The following is a 22,776-nucleotide window of genomic DNA, read 5'->3' as shown; positions in this document are numbered from 1 at the left end:
TTTATCAAAGAATAATCTAATCCATATTACAATGCTAATTAATAACAAAAAAGATTAATCCTCCTAAAAAAAAATTAGGGTTATGCTAACAAGTGTCCTTAGGGCACTTGTTAAGAAGTTTAAAAGAAAAAATTTATTTTGAAAATTTTGTATTCAACACCTTAAAACTTAACATAAAAAAAAACACCTTAAAACTTTAAAAATAGACTTTTTTTACATTACATTTTATAATTTATTTCTATTTTTGACTTCTTAACTAATGTCCCAATGACACTTGTTAGCATGACCCTAATCTTCTAAAATCCGTCCAAGTGCGTCATTTTTTTTATGTGCAAAGGAATAATGTTTAAGGACCAATGTTAACTAAAATAAAATTGAGTTTAACAAAAAAGACGGATTCATATTTGGTATCACAGTTAGTTTGCTAGAATCACATCGAGTCGTTGTAATTTTAGAAAAGTTACAAGTGTAGATTTGAAAATTCACGTTGAATTGTTATGATTATAACATATCGACCACAATATCAAAGATGCACTTAGGCATTTGTTTGTATGACCCATATTTTAAATTTCTATTTAGATATGTTCATATGCAGTGTATGGTGTGATAAGAGGAAACAAAACAAAACCTAAAGAAAAACGTAATTTATCTACACTGCACAATTGGCCTCAGCCTTTCATCTTGTTCATAATCTTTCATGAGGCTGAAAAATAACCACCAATGCTCTGGATGGTTGGTCCAGTAAATTTTATGCAATAATATAATCCCTAAAAAAATCACATGATACATTCATTTAGGGGCTACGTGGTGTTACTGGTGTGGCCTTAAAACTCATGTTAATGGTTTTGATATTTTCTTGATGAGGAGGAGGACCACAATACCGTTCTAGTTTTCTTTTGAGGACCACATCATGGAGGGGCCTTAGCCTGGTCGTATTGTCGGGTAGCACTTCGGTGCCTTTGGGTGTCTTTGTCTCTATCTCTCTCCTAATCAATAATTCTCTCTAATCAAAATAATTTATTTTAATCATTTAATCATCACTTTCTTTCATCTAAAATACACTAAAGTCACCAAAGTCACTCAACTCAAAGTCATTCAAGTGCCACCCCGTATTGTCCTAGTATTGATCATAATAACATATTATTGTCATATATTGCTTGTTTCCTTGAGCCAGATTTTGGTGTTTCTGATCATGAAATATTGTCTCCTCTTGTTATATTCATATCACAATATGAAATATATCAAATATGTGAATGCTTTTATTTTGTTTTTTCTTGGTCGCGTTTGAGGTTCCAAATAGAAGAAATTGAATATCCACTAGAATTATTGAGTGGACCAACCAAGTAAGTGCCAAATGAGATATGGATTTTGCTGAATTAGCACTTTATCATTCCACTCCTATATCAAATGAATACGATGCATTAAAACATAAAATTGTTTAAGACTGACTAGGTGTCTTGTACTTGTACACCACTTTATACGTGAAATTGAACGCCAATACGCCATTGTGTGTTAGAGAAATGATAGGAACACACATTTTAACACATATTTTTCAACACATTCTCTTTGATTGTTTAAAATTCGCATAGAAACCACCAAATTTATATGGGACACACATGATTTTGTGGGACTCATGTGAATTTTAATCAATCAAAGAGAGTGTGCTAAAATGTGTGTTGCTAACATTCCTGGTGTGCGTTAATACCTTTGATAATCGCATTACCATGATACATGAAACTTCTAACAATTCCAAAGTCTATATTAATCAAACAATGTGGACCGGCATAATAAATATATCTTAAAGGGCGTCCTAGGATGATAAGTTTGCCTCGAGCTAGTGGTGAAGCGTTACAAGGGTGTAGGGGGGCCACAACCCACCCCCCTTCAATTTTTTTATTTTTTTTAATCCTAAAATGACGAAAATACCTTTGACTTTAAAGCAAATTTTAAGTTGGCCCAGCCAACCCATTCTCTCTTTATTTTATTTTCTTTAACAAACCCAACTCATTATCTTCCTGTACCCTGTGCATGTGCATGTATGCACCTACAACATTTCCTTCTTCTCACTTCCGTCTCTCAATCCATTTAACTATCTAGCCCTCTTCATCCATCCAACTTAACGTGTGTAGTTTAATTTTTTATGATCAATTTTACGGTTTATATTTATTACAATATAATTTTTTGATATTTTTTTTATCTGGCCCCGCCACTGCCCCTAGCTATCAGATAAGAACGACTAACTCGCAATCAATTGTCATATAGGAATAATCGACTCGCAACCATTTATCAGATAGGAATGGCCACCCCAACTCACGTAACAAACAACAAGATATATCCAAGGAGAAGGCTCCCATAACAAAAGAAAAAGAGGTTGCCCACCATGCCTATACATACACCTTTCACTTAAGCAGACTAAGTCCCAGTCAATACAGATCTACGTAGCTCTGATTCCCCAAGATCCTAAGGATTACGTAGGACCAGGGTAATCCATGTTGATTTCATACTTAATTCATCCCCTCTAAATTACCTTCAACCTAAGCCTCTCCAATCACCATAGAATTAAGTATGAGACGTACTCTCTTCAAGTACATAATGAAAACTCAGTTTGATCCCTCTTAATCTTTTTGTGAAAACTTAATTTGATCCCTCACAGTTTTTGTGTGTGGCCCAATTCACTCAAATGACAAAAATAATATCTACATTAGTCTCTCACATTTTCATAATGAGCTCCAATTTAGTTAGTGACTCATTACAACTAATATTTAGTCTGCATAAATAAAAGTCAAGGGTGGTTCAAATAATTATAAAACGAACAGAGTTTTAATTAAAAGCAGTTTAATTTTATTTTAAACTTTTAAATAGTTGTTGAAAATGTTTTTTAATTTTTCTTCAAAAAAATATGTTTCAGACCTTTCATATTCTCTAAAAGGATGGAGAAAAACAATTATGAAACTGTATTTTGTCAAAAGTTGTGTTTGAAACATGTAAAAAAGAAGTTCCGATTCTAAAATCCGAATGTGAAAATTTGACTATTTTGCTGTTGGAGTTCTAGAATCCAAATGCGTAGTTAGCCACAATTCAACTATGACTAAATTGAACATGGCTAATATTTTTCCATTTCTAAAGGATGAGATATATTTTTTTTTTTATCATATTGCATTTTGTCAAAACATGGGTTCAAACTATGTAAATGGATGTTCATATTTTGAAATCCTGAATAGTAGTCAGACACGACTCAACTCAACTGTAGCTAATATTTATTATTTTATTTTTTTTAAATGGCAAGAAAGTACGCTTTTTGGGTTTTGTCTGTGTGTGGGGGGGGGGGGGGTGGGGGTGGGGGTTGCACTAGTCATACTCTTTGTATCCCAATATCTATTTCAATGGCATGACTCGGCCCACCTGAAACAATACGAAACAAAAAGAAGAATTTTGCTCTTCACCCAGCACATTTTGCTCGCGCCCTGCAAGCCATCCAAATATGCCCTTGCGTGAGTTAAGTCACGCTGCGTAACACAAGGTTCCTGTCCTGTCGTCTGTACTTTAATGTAAACAGCAAGATACAAACACAAGAGTTCCATATTCCACAACAACCGATTTTTTTTATTCAATTATGTAGTTTGAAAAATTCACCGAATCAGAATTATATCACATGCTACAATGACAAATCTTAAAATAAAAAATCGGTGGAATCAGAATTGTATGCAGCATGAATTTAGAATATGGAAAATGGAATCAATGGAATCAATATGAATCAAGCACAGCCATTGATTGGAGCATGAATTTAGAATTGTGGATTGTATAATTGCCGTGCCCACTTCTTGATTGGTGGAGGCCATTGGTTTGTGAATGAAAAATGGCAGTGAAAAAGCCAGCGTGAGTTAACTCACACGGCGTTAGTTAAGTAAAGCAGAGTTTAACACTTACGTTACTTAACTAACGCAGGGGCATTTTCGTCATGGCTGCAGGGCGCGAGCGAAAAGTGCTGGGTGAAAAGCAGAAATCCAAAAAGAAAAGTGAAAAGAAAATTGATTTTCTGACATAGAATACTTCCTATTGACACAAGTAAATAACGTTAATGCCCCCAACGACAGTTAACAACCGCTCCATGATACACCTGAAGTGGAAGAAATAGTCACAAGAAAGGGGGGGTTTGAATTGTGACCCTTTTTAAATTTAATCCTGAAACTTAACAAGTTTATGTAATCAAGAAAATTCTTGGTAAATGTTAGATAAAAGAATATTATAAAATATTTAGATATTTAAACAGTTGTTTTATCAAGGACCAGAATATTCTGGATAGAGTAAGGTTTAAATAATTAAGCAGTTTTACTAAGGACCAGAGAACTCTGGAAGAATATAAATATAAAGCAGTTATATTAGGGCCAGAATGTTCTGGATAACAGTTATAAGATTAATTATTTAAACTGAATGATAAAATAATATTATGGTTAATTAAGGACCAGAGAACTCTTGATGAATATAAAGCAGTTGTAATTAATTATTAAGGTGAATGATAAAACAATATTAATGGTTATTCAAGGATCAGAGAACTCTGGATTAATTTGGTTGTGATTAATTAGGACCAGAATATTCTGGAGATAAATAAATATTAATGCGTGTGATAGTGTGTGCATATCGTGTAAAAATAAAAGATATAGAGAGAGAGAGAGAGAGAGAGAGAAAGAGAGAGAGAGAGAGAGAGAGAGAGAGAGAGAGAGAGAGAGAGAGAGAAGAATAACACAGGAGAGTTATCCTGGTTCACCAAACTCGGCTACTTCCAGTCCCCACACTTCGTGTGAGATTATCCACTATAGTATACAGTTGGTAGAAACTTCTAACCAACACTATAAGGTCTTGATCACACCAGATCAGTCAGTAACCCCTGTATTATCAACCTCAGCAGGCTTCTACAATTATTTGCTTTCGCACAAGAAAGGTTGGAACTCTTCCTATCTCAAACTATTAAGCCCAATAGACTTGAGATCTAGTTATCTCTTTGTAAGGTGATTGTTTGGATCGAATGTCTCAAACAAAAAATATGTAGGATGTTGTTTGGAACTTTATATGTCAAACAAACTATCCTTGAAAAATAAGAAAGATGTTGTTTGGATCTAGCGTCTCAAACAAAAGATATGTAGGATGTTGTTTGGAACTTTATATGTCAAACAAACTATCCTTGTATAAAATACAAATTCAGAAATATGTTCTCAATGAGAAATAAAGATGATTGTCGAAAGAGATGTGAAGAGATTGATTTCTTTAGAATTGAAGAAAGAGATATCAAAGCTTTTGTAAAATCAAAACTCTTGCTTTACTCCTTCAAATACCTCTTGTATTTATAGAGCAGGAAAACCTTGGAGAACAAGTCAATAAAGAGCTGTTAGAGCCTCCAATTCAAATTCAAATTTGTGCTCTAAAGAAGCTTGGAGATAAAGCATACGGAGAATGTTCTCGTCACTGCCCAGAGCGTTCTCTTAGTTCCAGCCTTAACTTGGGCCCAAAGCAACACGTTTTGCAAGATGTTATTAGTTGTACTCTTGATGTAGAAACTTGCTGGTCACGTGCTGATGTCATCTTGATGTCATATGATGATGTCATATGCTTTTATCACAAGGAACAACTTTTGAGATCTTTATTTGGTGGTTTTGCTTACCCAGAACGTTCTCTAGAACGTTCTCTCTGTACAAGCCAAACTTGAGCAAAGAAGGAACATGTTTTGCAAGTTGTTATGAGCTGTAATGTTGCTATAGAAGCTTGTTGGTCACTTGTTGATGTCATACAATGATGTCACTCAAGGATGTCACTTGCTTTATTTCCAAGGGACACTTGTGATCAATTCTTTGAAGATATTTTCACTTTTATTCCTTAATGGATCGAAAAACACATAGGGCTTATGCTGATTTTATCCCATAAAAAGTTCTAAGGCTCATGTGCAAATACACTCTAGATTTGCCTTGATTTCTTGCCTTTTGATGCCTTTAAGGATCTTGATTCTTATGATCATCGATCCTTCTTTTGGTGAGACAAAGATAATAACCTTGATCTTTGATTCTGCACATTCTTGACATTTATCAAAAGATCATATTTGTCATTTGCTTTGATGAAGATGCTTTGTTATCTTTACAAGGTCAGAACATTCTCGAGAACATTCTCACTGAAACATTCTCACAAAACACATTAGTAGATAACAAGATAATAAATGTAAATATGTGTTAAAAAAGAAACATAAAGTGAGGATGTTCTCATCACTTTGTATGACCAGAATGTTCTTTGTAAGAACATGAGAAACCTTTCTCAAAGTTAAAATTCCTTTGATTAATTTCTATTTTCCCGAATCATATCTTGAAAAATGATGAAAGATTCTTGGATCATCCTATGTTTATTATGATAGAATCTTCATGCATATAATCATGAATTTTCTTCCTTGATAATTCTCCAATTAATGAATAATTCATTCATCGGTTGGTTTCTCTTCAAAATTGATTCTAATTATTTCGATGATGCAATGAGAATAATTTCGAGCATAATAATCATCTTCATTGAGAGAACCTTATTTTCATCAAAGTTGATAATGTTCTCTTCTATATAAGAAGATAATATCTTCTTGGTCAATCAACCTTGATGATGCAATTCTTCTCATAATTCATCTAAGTGATTCCACACAATGTTTCTTGTTCATTGAGTGTCTTTCAAATATTAACCCTTTATTCCTCGAATCTTTTGAGGCTTTGTTGAAAACCATGTGGTGACAAGGATGAGTCAATTGATCATAGAATATATCTTCTTGTTGAATCTTCAATCAACACTCACTTGATTCAAACAATATTTTTTCTATATCTTCTTTGAGCTTGTGATGCTACTGTTTTGGTATTCTTTCATTGAATATATATATGCACTTGTAAGACACTTATTTCTTGTCTACTTCTCTGAAAAGACTTAAGTGCAAACATCAGTAGATCACCATTCATAAAACTTAGCGTTTATTCCATAAGGTTTGTTATCATTAAAACATTCATCAAAAAGATTTTTGGTTCAACAACACCGGCAGTTAACAGCCGCTGGAACTCAGCGGTTGTTAACAACCGCTGAAGCTGAAGTCAGCGGTTGTTAACTGCTGCTACGTGCTTGATCATTTTCTAGAAACTCATTTTTATTTTTTAGTGTCTTTCCTAACCAATTTTAATTTTCATTTTCATTTTCATCTAAGATTTTTATCAAATAACCAATTGAAAATTCTTCTAAAATTTTCATCTAATAACCAATTGATACCTAAACATATTCATCCTATATTTAACAGGAACATGGTAAAATTAAAACATAAGAAATAATATAAAACGTACGTACGTATATGTCATAAAAATAGGAAAATGTACGGACCATGTCATAATAATACATCATCATCATCATACTCAAAAAATACATAAAAAAATCCTAATAATAATCAGCCCTGCTGCCTACCCTGTCTCTGCCCCCTGCGCCGCCTGGCAATCTGATAAGTAAGGGCAGGGCGAGTAGTACTAGTTATCCGCATGACCTCCTGGACAATCTCCTCTTTGGTCATCTCGGCTTGCCTGGCCACAATATCATCAGCTATGTGTGCCACATCCCGGACGATCGTTAGTGTGTCAGGCATCTCCCTGGCATGCTCCTCCTCTATGATCTGCTCCACGTTCGCCGGCCTGGGAGGGGATCCTTCATCAGGTGGGAGAATGCGAGAGTGAGAGACTCTGGCATACCAAATCACTTACGCTACATTATTTTAAATAACTAAATCACTTACGCTACATATTATTTAATAATTAAAACACTTACGCTACATTATTTTAAATAACTAAATCACTTACTCTACATAATATTTAATAATTAAAACACTTACGCTACAATATTTAAAATAACTAAATCACTTTCGCTACATAATATTTAATAATTAAAACACTTATGCTACATTATTTTAAATAACTAAATCACTTACGCTACATATTATTTAATAATTAAAACACTTACGCTACATAATATTTTAAATAATTACTTTAAAGCATTTAAAGAATTTTAAACAATTTAAACACTTACATTATTATGGTTCACCCAAAGAGGGTTCGCCACGTGCCTCGCGTAGTCAGACATCAGTGTCGTGGTCTCAGGTCCTTCAGGAAATGGAGGCTCTCTAGCAGGATACGACGGTATCAACGGAACACGACGACGTCGTGGCTGAGTCGCCGCCTCAGGCTCACCCTCAGGAACAGGATTATCTGCCACAAGATAATCCTCCATAACATCCTGTGGCACCCCCTCATCCTCTGCCTCGTCTTGTGGCGGCTGAAAAAACATTCTCTCCTCCTCCATCCGATCATATCCAACAAAACCATCATCCGCATAATCATGCGCTGGTGTCGGATCAACCACCTGGGATGAGTAATCCACATGTGCATGTGAGCCCTCTCCATGTATCCTCGGGTCCCTGCACTTCCGAGTCTTAGGGACATACGGGTCTTGATCCCTCTTTTCTCTCCGAGCACTAGCGGTACTCGCCTCTTTACCTTTCCGCATCCTATCCTCTCTAATAACCCGTTGCCGCTCAATCGTGTCCCTAGCCATATCTGTTCAAAACAAATTTAAAAAACACAAATAAGTTGCCAAAAAATATATACTTTTAAGGCATTTAACATGTACCAAATTTTACTTAGGCATATCCCTAAGTTGAATGTATCTAAGCATTTCCTTAAAAACTATATACTTTTAAGGTATTTAACATGTAACAAAATTTACTTAGGCATTCATAACAATTCAAACTTAGAATCATTCAACTTAGACATTTCATCAAAAAAAATTATGTATCGTATAACATTATGTCATTCTTAAACTTGCCAAAAAAATGTCAAAATCCAACCTTATAATAATTATAACATATATACATTATTAAATTTAACATATTTGGAAAAAAAATCACAAAAAAGCAAGATTATTTCACTTAGGCATTTCATCAAACACCTTAAGTGCATTTTAAAATACTAGCACAATTAGTGTTAATTCAACATCAAATTCAACTACATTGTACCTAAACCTACTCTAAACAACAATGCCAGCAAAAACCCTACATTATAACATCAAATTCTAACATAATTTGCAATTTTTAAACCTAACCTAAACACTAACAATTTTCTAAAATTATTAAAATAACACCCTAAACAAACTACATTGCATGTAAATAGAAAGAAAATAACTTACTTGTTAATTACTTGAAGAAATTTGGCTCAAATCCTTGCAATTGAAGTTGGGGTGAATTTGGGGTGAAGTTGGGTTTGTTTGCTTTTGAAGCATATAACCAGAAACTGGAGGTTTCTGCGTTCTTAAGATACAGAATGCAACAGTAGTTAACTACCGCTGGCACCAGCAGCAGTTAACTGCCGGCGGTTTTCCCAACGGTAGTTAACAACCGCTGGGGGTAAAAATGTCATTTACTTGTGTCAATATGAAATATTCTTTGTCAAAAAAGCAATTTTCAAGTGAAAATGGTTGAAAAAGGCTACACTTTCTCAGCCCAATAACAATATTCCAAAACTTTACCAAAGGTCATTTAACTTAATTTAAAGTTGTTAATGTATTTACTTTTATTTGTGTTTAACTAGTTTTTCGTCTCTAAAAATGTTTACACCGTTCTTACCAATCTTTCTACATGATTATTGAAAGATATACCGAAGAATGTTTCACCAATCAGTATCAAAATTAGACTTCTTTGTCATGATGAATCGAAGATGTAATTGATCTTTTTGAACGGTTAAGTAAAACTTTTGGCCAACATACATAGATAAAAAGTAAAATTTGGTCCAACATTATAAACAATTTAAAATAGACTAAAGACCAATTTGATATGAAAGAAAGATGAGTGTTACTTTTCCCACCCTATGGCCTTCTCGCGCGCCCTGCAAAAATTCCAAAAATACCCCTGGTCCGGATTATGTTTTCCGGACAGGATTGTTAGTAACTTCCGGAATATAAAATCCGGCCATATACGATATGCATATTTTGTGTCTTTCTTTGATGTCAAGGGTCTCTGTTGACCGTTATACGACCCCCGCATAAGCTGCAATGCAATTGCAGGGGTCGTATGAGCAGTCAACAATGACCATGACACCACAAACACTCCTAAAAGCTACCTAAAAAACTTAAAATTTTTGAAGAAAATGTAAGAAAGGAGGTGAAGAAGAATGAAGGAAAATATTGAAGATCCAAGCCTTTTTATAGCCTTATATAAGTCATAGGTCTTAATTACAGTCAAATAAATCGTGTTCCACATTCAAAACAGTAAAAAAATGCATTCAAACTCCACTAACCGGCCTAACCTTTGGTGAAACGTCACCGGACTAAATGTTACTGAGTGTTTCCGGATTATACAATCCGGAACGTATGCAATTTGTCCGGAGTGTAAAGTCCGAACTGTACCAGACCCTTTATTTGGATCGTTTTCGTTGCGAATGCGTTGGAAAAAAATAGATCAAAGATACATAACATAAATAAAAGCAACATAAGACAAATAAACAATTAAAAAAAACCATAATAACATAAATGATGAATCTTTTGGGAAGGTGTTCGAAGAGGAGCTTTTGAACTCGATCCTACCGGCCTGCCAACTGACATGTTACGATCGGCAGGCCGACATTATCGAGTTCATAAGAACCTCTTCTTTGGAGTTAGATCTGCAACACAATGAAGAAAGGCAAGGTGTTTTCAAGAGGATTTCTTTGAGTTAGGTCCTGCTGCCTTGCCAAATGACATATTATCTGGCAGACAACAAGATCTAACTCATAGAAACCTCTTGATATTTTTAAATTATCTATCTATCAAAGAGGCATCAAGGACTATCTATATATTTTTGACAGCATGATGAGGATCTTCATAATGCCGTCAAATAGAGAGCTAACTCATCCATTCGCGACAGCATTAGAAAGATCCTCAGCTTGATGAAAAAAATTTACATGGTTTGCTTTGGTGTGTTTGTGTGTTTTGCTGGTATTGAAGATCAAAATCGGAGAGGGTGTATTTATAGAGGTCCTTGGATGTTTTGGACCACATAAAATCTTAGTGCAATGTGGTCCATACAAAAGAATCCTATGCTGAAGCATTCTGGATTACGTTCTCCGGAATACACTGACGCCCTATGTATTTCTGGATTTTGTAATCCGAAAAGCATATATTGGGTTATATGCTAACACACATATATAGAGAACATGGTTCTGACGTCGTCATCATTTGTGAGTTTCATCCGGCTGAAGCGTAGAGATCCGACTGAGTCGGACAATGGACATCGATATTCAACACCGACCACCCTCCTAGTGTCTCTGCGGTTGAGTTGACGGTTGATATGATCCAGCTCATCTTTCAGCCCGGATAGGGTGACATCGTCGCGAATCCTAAACAGGTGGGGTGGTGTCCCACCGTTGTAGTAGACTGCCGCTAGCTTGGTGTTCGGATCAAAGCCAGGGAATTCCATGATTTTTTTTTCTAGTGTAGTTTACATGTAATGAAAACAGGGACCCCTATTTATAGAACCATAAAAATTGTCGGTACAATGCAGGCCACATAGAAGAATCCAATGCTGAATCAATCCGGATTATACAATCCGAACCAACCCTCACCATACACAACGTCCCAAGTTTCACTTTGGGACACCCCATTATCGTCTTTTTCCGGAATACGTAATCCGGAGTGCATGCGTAATCCGGATTATATCTTCCGGACTTCACCATAAGTTTTGGCCGGTGGTCTGCACCACAAAGAACACGTTTGGGGCGGTGGTCAAGTGTAAAAACACGTTTTTTGACCGGCATTGATGGCCTCCCACACGTTTTTTAACCCCCTCCCCTATAAATATGATTCATTTTCTCAAAAAATTTCACACCTTCTTCTTTCTTCTCTTCTCCTCTTCTACAACGATGTGTTTCCATTGTTGGCCTTTCATAGAAAGAGGCCTCTTTGGAAATCCATCAGGGGTCATATGATCGGTCAATAAGGTAGGGGTCAGTCTGAATCTGAGGTGGGTTTGTCTGGGTGTCATGTTGACCATCATGGTCTCTTGTTCCCTAGAGGCCCTTGTGCCCCCTCTGTCTCCCCACCAACCGATTTTCTTCTTCCCCGCCATCTTCTTTCCTCCCACCCTCTTTCCTCTTCATCAGTGGCTGGAGTTAGAGCTGGAGCCACTGGTATAGCTTATGTAATAGGATAGGATTAGAAATAGATTTAGGATATTATGTAATAAGCTTAAAAAACTTGAAAGCTTGAAAATTATTGTAATGTATTGTTCATATATTAATAAAATGAATTGTTTTTATGTTTGTGTCTTTTTATTTATGTTTTTTTAGTTTATTTGCATTTTCTTTTACGAATTGTAGACCTTACAATTGCAAAAGTTCTGGTAAAACACTATTCCGGGTAATATAATCCGGATATATCTGCAAATTTCTAACAATGAAATCCGGAAAACAAAATCCGGACAAGGGGTAAAATTGGAAAAAAAAAATAGGACGCGCGAGGAAAGACATAGGGTGGAAAAAGTAACACTCAAGAAAGATAAACCACTTGAGCCCAATCAAACTCAGGTTGTTCTCTGGAATAATTTCTCAATATTATGAATGAGTAAGCAATGTAGTATTTTAAAAGGACTACTACAATCAACCAATCAATTAGACTCAAGTGGTCAATGAACTTCATCAAAAGACGAATCATTCAAGAAAAACCCGAGTCTAATACAATTTAATGCGACTTAATTTGTATAAGTTTTTGAATATCCAAATCACAAATTGTAATTTTTTTTTATTAATACTATTAAAAATACGTGGTAAAATAATATGTATATGTATGTGTGTGTATAATTATAAACTAAGTAAAATTCATTCATATTGGAGCCGTTTTCACAAAAAAATAAAAATAAAATAAACACATCCCATAATAATTATTTGTGCGATTTTCAATTTTTTTAGATCTGGTTCCGTTTTAATTTTGATCGGTAAATCATACGCTATATAGTCCTATTTATAAAAAACATTTAAAACAAGAAAAATTGATGTATCTGATACAAATTTTGTATCAAATAAATCAACTTTTGGTGACCAAAATCTCTCTTTTAAATAAGGTCAGAACAAGTATTTGATAGACTTTTTATATAAGAAATTATGTTGTACCGAAAATCAATAAGAAAATGTTAACAACCTTGACCATATCGCTCTAAAAAAAACAAGCTTGACCATATTTATTGTTATCTTTTCAAAAATACCATGTAATTAATTTTCTCATAAAGAAGTAAAAAAAAAAAAAGAGAATAATTATATTATCTTACAATTATGATATTATTTAATGCAAAATGAAGAAGATTTTAACTTTTTTTTTTGTTAAGCAAAGAAGAAGATCTTAACTTGTACTGAGTGCCATTGAGCTAACAAGATGTGAAAATCCAACCACATTATGAATCAAGTGTGTAAGATAATATATGTTAATAGTACTAAACAATCGTATCATCTTTGAATATGTGAAACATGCTCATTCCAGCTAGTTCTTAAATATACTTAAACTACAAAAATATCCTTCAAGTGACATGGAACAAACTGAGGATTAAAGACAAATTCAATGACTAAAAACTATGTCAAATATCACATTTAAGGATCAATCTAACAAAAAAATAATGATCAAGGACCAAACTAATTAAAAAAACCTCAAAATCTCTATAGTTAAAGATCAAATAGAGTAACATGTATTAATTGATTGATTTTGATCGTTAAATTGAAATCAATCAACTTGTATTACACTTTTAGCTAATAATTTCCAAATAGTCTTTTTTTTAAATATTTTTTTATAGATGAAATGATAATAATCATTAAAGATTCATATAAGAGGAGTTGGAGTTCGAACTTCGATCACGACATCGAACTTAACAATTTTTATTTTTTTACAGTTGAGCTAATATTTACAAAACATTTCTAAATAATTTTAGCAGGTTGTAAAAGAAATGTCACTTGTGAAATCGAAATCTTCCCTAAAAAAATGCCATTTGTGTGAAATCAAAATCTTCCATAGAAAAATTTCGGATTATGCTTGGGCGATATTGATTATAGGTGATTCGATGACATTGTTCCTATTTTAATCAACCACTTTATCTTTTTTAAATAATTTATTTTAATCATTCATCTATCATTCTTTTTCATTTAAAATACATTAATCTCACCAATGTTATCTAAAACTATGTCTCCTAAGATCATCCACAGTGGAGACACTCAATTTTGAGTTTTTAAACGGGTCCCACATGTACACTTCACTCTTTTATAATTTTTTAATAACAATACCTAATAAACACTCAACCACTCCAATAGAGATTCTCTGACAAAAAATCTAAATCAGTCCCACCACTAACTCTTCATCATTTACATTCCAACAATACAATGATTATTTTCATAAAAAGTAGTGTAAATCCACTTAAAAACAAAAGTCTTAAACGAGATCCTGGGTCTTAGAAGACCCAAAAAAAAAAAAATCCCAATAAAGATAATTATTAGATACCAGGTCTTAAATGCGAAGACCTCACAATTAAGATGGTTTAACCGAAACACAAAATTGTCACTTGTGAAATCCAAATCCTAAAGAAAAGGAAATTGCTTTTCTGACATCAAGAATGTGCTAATAACACATGGGAAATTCTAAAATGCCCCCAATGATAGTTAACTACCGTTCGAAAACCGACATCAGTTAAGTACCGCTTGACTCAACGGTAGTTAAGCTGAAAAATTGCTTTTCTATTTACAATTCACACATGCCTACTTGTTTGAGCCACCAACTAGCATTTTTTAATTAATAAACACAAAATTGTCACTTGTGAAATCCAAATCCTAAAGAAAAAGGGCTACATTGAAAATATTGAAATGCGTGTGAGGGATGGGCCTCATCCTATATCCCCTCATCCAATTCTTACATCGTTGCCCGTTGGTTGTTGAATTGAATTCATTTTTAATTCATCCCCCAACAATACAAAACATGATTAGTCAATTCATAATAATTTCTTTTTCAGGTAACAATAAATATCAATCTTATTACCTTTTAAAAAAAATGGTTAAATATGTTTTTGTTCTCTATAAAATTGGGATCTTATAAGTTTAGTCCTTACTTAATTTTTTTTTTTTGACAAATAGTCCTTACTTAATTTTAATAGTTCTTTTAGTCTTTAAAAAAAATAAATTAGTCCATCCTCAATTCAAATTAGTTTAATTTATGCTTAAACTCTTGAATTTTTGAACAATTTTTTGCAGACGTGTTAATAACATTACTAAAAGTTTCTCTGCAAAAAATTGTCGCAAAATTTGATTTTTACGTCCAGATTTTGTTAATTATTATCTTTAACTTTTGTCGTTTAAAAAATTTCATATTTAATTTGTTTCATGTTAAAAAATTCTAAAGTTTAGTTAATGAGCCTTTCATAGTGTTCTAAACTTATCTAAAAAAAATCGTTCAAAAATTTAAGAGTTTAAGGATAATTAAACAAACTTTGTTGTAACAGGGACTAAAATTAGAAGTAATTTTTTTGTAGGGACTAAAAAACCTATTAAAATTAAGTAAGGACTAAATTTATAAGTTCCCAATTTTATAGGGACCAAAAACATATTTAACCCTAAAAAAATATCAATCTTATTAAGTTAGACATGTTTATTTTTTATCAAGTAGTTTAATGTTTTTTTTTTTACTGTAAATAAGAGGAGAATTAAAACTTGAGTAAATTACACTCCCTCCCCTCTTTTTTTTACTGTAAATAAGAGGAGAATTAAAACTTGAGTAAATTACACTCCCTCCCCTCTTATGTTAAAATATACACTCCCCTCCCTTAAAAACTAAAATTTACACCCCCCCTTCTGTAACATCCCAGACGACTTTAAGCATTGCCGACTGACCCTGCAAACAAACATGAGTCTTTCCAACGTGTTTTGTCCTCACTCGCACGCTTACCGGGAAACTTCCCGGTAGGTCACCCATCCCAAAATTGCTCCAAGTCAAGCACGCTTAACTGTGGAGTTCTTATGGAATGAGCTACCGAAAAAGAAGATGCATCTTGTTGATATAGGTAGTACCAAACAATTCTTATAAGCCTTCCTTCAACCATGTAGTCCCATACCTACACGGCCTCAGGATCCCTCTCATTCCGATGTTATTCGGTTCCTCTAGAAACTGTCGGGAGCCGCTCATTGTCGTGCCTTGTGCACCGGCGATCACTCCACTGCTCTCGTCAGCCGTGGGTGTTACATGCCCACCAGCTTCCGCCTGGTTCGTCCCCAAACCACACCGTACTGGGAAAGGTCTGCTCTGATACCATTTTACCCTTTACTTAAGTCTCAAGGATAAAAATAACTGACACATAAAATTGACAGTGTATTTAGGCAGGGTATTACACTCTCCCTTATAAGATGCTTGAATTACAACCCCTACCTTAATAATTAAATATGCATTACACTTTATCTTATTTTGAACTTTAACTTATTTTGACATAAATAATTTTTTTATGATATATATTAATTTTGAACCACCATTTAAGAAAAATTAATTATTTCTTTAAAATTTAAATGTCAATGATAATTAAATTTAAATATCTCGCTATTAATCTTATAATTTAGAGTATAAAATTAACTTTTAAATAACCATGCTTTATTGTCTTTAGTAATTTTTCACATATTTTAAATTTATTTTGAGTTGTTTCATATTTTATAATAGGGTTTAAAACCACGTGTTAATGAAATTGTGAATAAAAAATAGGGAAAAAATATGTATTCAATTTTTATCATATTAAAATAGACCCGCAATACTATTTTTTTCGAATTGTGTTAGATTATTATTTTTTTGCTAGATTATTAGAAATAAAAAAAATATATTGAGGGAGTAAAGTGTAGATTTTAACATGAGAGGGGAATGTAATTCAAGCTTCTCTTGAGGGAGGGGAGTGAAAAGTTTTCTAATATGTTTTGAATAAAAGGGGAGGGGAGTGCATATTTTAACATAAGAGGGGAGTAAAGTGTAATACAAGCATCTTTGAGGGGAGGGGAGTGTAATTTACTCTTAAAACTTTGAACCCAATCCCTACACATGCTATACAATGTCTCTATCAAATGAGGATATCCTTGTGAGACAATCATCTTTATTTTTATTTGAATTCGCAACCTCACATTGTTTTTAGGGTTAAATATGTTTTTGGTCCCTATAAAATTGGGAACATCTAAGTTTAGTCCTTACTTAATTTTAATAGGTTTTTTAGTCCCCACAAAAAAAAATTACTTCTAAGTTTAGTCCCTCTTACAACAAAGTTTGTTTAATTATCCTTAAACTCTTAAATTTTTGTACGATTTTTTTTAGACAAGTTTAGAATACTATGAAAGGTTCATTAACTAAAATTTAGAATTTTTTAACATGAAACAAATTAAATATGAATTTTTTAAGACAACAAAAGTTAAAGATAAAATTAACAAAATCTAGACGTAGAAATCAAATTTTGCGACAATTTTTTGCAGAGAAACTTTTAGTAATGTTCTTAACAAGTCTGCAAAAAATTGTTCAAAAACACAAGAGTTTAAGCATAAATTAAACAAATTTGAATTGAGGAGGGACTAATACTGAGTGTAGAAATTTTTTTTAGGGACTAAAAGAACTATTAAAATTAAGTAAGGACTAAACTTAAAAGGTCCCAATTTTATAGGGACCAAAAACATATTTAACCCTTTTTTTATGGAAAAATAATTAAAGGATATTAAATGATTTAACAAAATATTTTTATTTTAATTTTCTTCCATTTGTGTATGTATACTCCAAGTAAATTGTATTAGATCTTATCTTATAAACATCTTTATTTTTACTTGAATTTGAAACCTCACAGTTTTTACATGATTTTCAAGTAATATCAGTCCATTCAACTACAAACCAAAAAATAATTTAAAAAGAAAAAAAATAAATGATATTCCTTCCAAAAAAATTAAATAAAATAAATAATATTAATTATTTTTTTTGAGGGAAAAAATTAAAGGATATTAAATGATTTAACAAAATATTTTTGTTCCATTTGTGTATACTTACTACAAATAAATTTGATTTGAACTTATCCTTTAAATTGAATAGGTGTTTGGTTTGGTTCACAGCATTATAAATACAAGTTACCGAAGAAAGAAGCAAAATCATTCATTAATCCATTCAACAACCAAAAACCAAACCAATAATAATTCGATACATTTCATTTCATTCATTCACGCAACAACCAAACTACCATGGCTGATTCATCATCGAATCTGAAATCAGAAGCGATAATCGACTTAATGAAACAACACTTTTCCACCGACGCTGGCAAAAAACTCACCGAAAAAATTGGTCTCGTTTATCAGTTTCAAATTGCTCCTAAGGTCTTTTTCTTCTTTATTATTTCATTTCATTTCTTTTTTATTTTAAGCTAATTCCTAAATTATAATCTCTTCTTGTTGTGAATTTTGCAGAAAATTGGAATCAATGAAGTTACATATACCGTTGATCTCAAGAAAGGAGAAGTTACCAAAGGTTAATTTCATTTTTCTATTCAGCCTTTTCAATTCAATTTGATTCAATTTTATGATGAATTATCTAAAATGCATTGTTCTGAAATTGCTTTAAGGTTGAAAGTATCTAATATTTTGGCTGAAATTGCAATTATCTATGATTGCAACCATAATGTCAAGATTTTAGGATCTTTGTGATTGTGTTGTAGTTGCAATTGTAGTTACTGATGCATTGGTTGTAATTAACTATAGATTTTCATTATATTAAGGATTATGAATTAATCACAATTGCAATCTTAGCTGCAATTTAGAACTATCTGTGAGCGATTTGTGCATGGATGAGATACAATTATGTTGGCAAAAATAGGGATTTGGGTTGTGTGTAGTCCAGATTTTGATTTATTTAAAATCTGAAAAAGTAGGTTGAAATCCTCCATATTTTATGTGATTAAATGCTTTCAATCTTTTTAGATTATAGTTTGTGCTCTAGGTAGCTGGAGACTAACCAACAACTGTTATAATTTTGCTTTGACTGAGATGCTTGCTTGCTACAATCTTCTCCCTACAAATATACTTCATATATGTTTGGTTCTGCGATGACAAAAAGAATTGATTTTGTAAAATTGATTATGACTAAAAGTGAGTTGAAGGTAAAATGATTTGTGTTTGGATACGTTCACGTAGAATCAATTTTGTCCCCTATAAAAGTGGACCAAAACATGCCATCAACTTGGTTAATTTTAATGATTTCTTTCTCCTACAATGCCATCCTTAATGTATGATTATTTGGTTGTGTATATAGGGGCATATGAAGGTGGGAAGCCAGATGCAACTTTTTCATTTACAGATGAAGACTTTGTTAAGGTTGCATTAGGGAAGATGAATCCACAGATTGCTTTCATGAGGTTCAGCATTTCAGCTAGACTTTTGTGTTCTCTTTTTTTCCGTTTTGGCTTTTCTTTGTTTAACCATTCACTTCCTTGTATCTATTGTGGTGGTGTATGAATACAGGGGTGCAATGAAGATTAAGGGAAGTTTGAGTGCTGCTCAGAAATTTACTCCGGATATCTTCCCAAAGCCTTCCAAGATGTGAGCAGAGATGTCTATCACTACAGAAATCTAGCTAAATACATAACCTCAAAACCTGAGGAGTATATCTATAGTTAAATACGTTAGATCATCATTCCTAAGGTTGTAGAGGGGTTCATGAGAATATAGTTATGGATAATGAAGGATATTGTTAGTGTTCTGCAAATCTTCCAATGTCTTTTATAATAATACTGTAGTTGGATGTTTCAAGTTTGAAATAGTTTGGATGACATTTATAATAATATAGAGCTATCTTTCCATTGTTTTTGCCATTAATACTTGGATTGATGCATCACTGAGCCTATATTTAAGTCTATACTTGTGAATGCTGGGAATTTCCATCTCACTATCTTTGCCTATATTTGTGTGTCATGTGTACAATATATTTCCAGTTAAATATTTTAAAAGACAAGTTCTATTGTCAATATCTCTTCATTTGTAAAGCAGCCTTCCTTGCCATGATGTCTGTGAATGGTCATTTCCAATTTCCCCTAGTATAATGCAATTTCACAGCTGAAACATATTGTTGTGATTATATGAGAACTAACTTGTGCTCAGAATTATTCTTGCCATGATGCAAACTTGGGTGGAGTTGAATTGAAGAAGCATATTCATCGGTTGAATTTGAAAATCTAACTTTGCATATTGGTTAAAGAAATCGGGTAGTTGAATTTACTCTTGTGTTGGTTTAACATATTGTCGAAGGCAGATAAAATACCAGTAAGGGAATAACTCAGGTTCAAATGTTTGTGAAATTTTCAGCATGCTTGGAAATTCGGCATACAATAGGATATGCCCTACTCAACTTTGATGAACTCGGGTAGACAGCTTTTGGTAAGAAACGTTTAACAAAAGATATTTGTTTTGCAAACCACTTGATTGAACTCAAGTGACTAATGAACTCAAGTGACACTTTGATCGAATCATTCTGGAGTATCCGAGTACAATTCTTAGGTAAGATAATTTTTTTTCGAACTTAATTTACTTCTCGGCTGAACTTCGAATTACCAGAGTTTTCTTCACCTGTGAACTGAAGGGTTAACACAAGAAATAAAATCTTTTTTTCTAACATAAAGGCTTAATAAGCTTTATCAAATTATTTGGGAAAATTCGAGTTTGATGCCTAGTTAGGATAATTTTTGTCTTGACTTTACTTACTTCTCAGTCGAATTTCGGATTACCAAAGTTTCCTTTTCATATGAATCGGAGGATTAACACTAAAATAAAATATTTGTTCTACAAAAATATAAAGGCTGTGTAAAAGTGATGCTTGATTGTAAAATGTTAATCATGTTCTTCCTTGCATCAAATCTGTTGTCAAATGTGTCTAAATGGTAAGACAAATCAAATTACTCTCTCCGTCCATAATTATATAAAATCCTTTAAAAATAATTCATTGTCTCTAAATATCTCTACAAAACTTCACATGCATTAATAGTTTATTTACAGAAATGTCCCTTTAATTATAAATTAAAGGAAACTGCTAACCGGTGCTCCCGGGGCACTGGTTAAACATAGCATAAAAGAGAATTATTACTATAAAAGGAAACTGCTTTTGACTTTATTATAAATTAATTACACAATTTCAATGCATTAACTACTATATAATTTCCTTTTTCATACTCTTAACCAGTACCCGGGGGCACCGGTTAGCATTTCCCATAATATAAAGATAAATCTGTAAAATTAACACGCATTTCATACAAATTTATTACATTAACAACTTTTTTTAATACCTATGATTTTTGCTTTATGTATGAGAATGAATCAATCGATGTTTTATATATCCAAGTGCATTCGGATAAGATGATAATGAATCTTTTCTAGCTTAATCAAAAGTTATGGTTTAACTTCAGTTATGGGAATGCAACAATGTTGAATCTTTTGAGGGAGAACTTTGATACCTATTGTGGTTCTACACCCAAATTAATATCTACAATTCATACCCGACTTAAGAGATTAATCTCTGCAGTTACGTGTAGAAGACAACACGTTCACATTAAAAATCGATGTTTTATATTCATTTACAAGTGATACATTTATACAGCAATTGTTACAAAGAATCAAGGTGTGAGACACCGATCCTTATGACTTAATTGGCAAATAAAACCAAAATTGAAACTGCATAAACATGTAATAACTAATAACCATTGCATTAATGCAAGTTATGGAGGGAAATACACATGCATGATTTTGGCTTTGACTTATTTGTAGTTTCATTACTTAAACACCATTTTAAAATACCGATACAGTCCTACTGTTTTAAGGTTCAAAATTGAGCATTTCACTCCAATTCTTTCTTAATCAAGGCAACTCTTGTATTACGTACGACACCCTCTGAAAGGTAATATATCATTAAAAAAAGAATATCTATACATTTTAATTGAAACTTGTTTTAGTTAATTGAAAATTAAAAAACATATGATACAAGATAATACGAGGATTTGATTCATCATTGGATGGAACATGGATGCATTTGCAGTGGAATAACTACTTGACTAGCTGACAAACATCAAGCTTTCCAAAATGTGAAACTTTGACTCTTTTAGACCTTAGCTTTGTTCCCACTACTCCCATACCTTAAACTACTCTTAGAGTGTGTTTGGATGGGGGAATGTTTTGAGGGAATGTAACGTTATGAGGGAATGCAAATACTTTGAGGTAAATTCCATTGTTTGGATGGGGGAATGTAATATAATGTTGAGGAAATGTAATGTTATGAGAGAATTCAAATATTTTGAGGTAAATTGCCTAGAATTTTAAATTCTTTAAAATTTTCAAATTACCTCATCCAAACACACTCTTAGGTTGTCCCTCAAGATTTCCCAATTCTCCAAAATATTATGAAATTCCCACAATTGTGAATCTTTATCTCTAATAAACCCAATTTTCTGTTTCATACATTCACACTATCCTTCTTTCCTCTGGTCTGGTCCATGATAATATCTCCTTTATTTGTCACTTTGTTTTTTTTAGTCAAGCCTTTATTTGTCCCTTTATCTTGAGTATACTGTATACTATACATTTATTATTATTTGGTCAAAAAAATAATAATACATTTATCATGACTTTATGAAATAAATTTATTTACTTCACGCAAGAACCAGATTTTCTTCTATATAAGTCACAGAACAGCACAAACGTTTTT

General features: G+C 32.8%; 1 protein-coding gene and 1 long non-coding RNA gene across 2 annotated transcripts; one reads left to right on the top strand and one right to left on the bottom strand.

Moving 5' to 3' along the window:
- Positions 1-18,190: 18,190 nt before the first annotated feature.
- SCP2 (sterol carrier protein 2) lies at positions 18,191-19,904 on the top strand. Its single transcript, XM_085757656.1, has 4 exons — positions 18,191-18,410; positions 18,501-18,561; positions 19,342-19,444; positions 19,551-19,904. The coding sequence occupies exons 1-4, from the start codon at positions 18,279-18,281 to the stop codon at positions 19,630-19,632; spliced, it is 378 nt and encodes a 125-aa protein (XP_085613782.1). The 5' UTR covers positions 18,191-18,278; the 3' UTR covers positions 19,633-19,904.
- Positions 19,905-21,634: 1,730 nt separating this feature from the next.
- LOC146952034 (uncharacterized) lies at positions 21,635-22,771 on the bottom strand. The gene is made up of 2 exons (XR_015033117.1): positions 22,426-22,771; positions 21,635-22,213 (listed from the first exon to the last, which is right to left on the bottom strand). It is a non-coding gene; the product is annotated as an uncharacterized LOC146952034 (long non-coding RNA).
- Between the last annotated feature and the right edge of the window lie 5 nt (positions 22,772-22,776).

Source organism: Medicago sativa, chromosome 1, assembly GCF_051527215.1.
Source record: "Medicago sativa cultivar Bolivia chromosome 1, Bolivia_mono, whole genome shotgun sequence".
NCBI lineage: Eukaryota > Viridiplantae > Streptophyta > Magnoliopsida > Fabales > Fabaceae > Medicago > Medicago sativa.
The sequence above is the reverse complement of the archived record's forward strand: the minus strand, read 5'-3'. Positions and strand labels throughout refer to the sequence as shown.

Bases quoted from the DNA above. Each gene is read 5' to 3' on its own strand.
- SCP2 (XM_085757656.1), top strand. From the start codon at position 18,279: ATGGCTGATTCATCATCGAATCTGAAATCAGAAGCGATAATCGACTTA. The intron at 18,562-19,341 runs GTTAATTTCATT...TTGTGTATATAG, and splicing joins GAAAGGAGAAGTTACCAAAG to GGGCATATGAAGGTGGGAAG. The intron at 19,445-19,550 runs GTTCAGCATTTC...GTATGAATACAG, and splicing joins CCACAGATTGCTTTCATGAG to GGGTGCAATGAAGATTAAGG.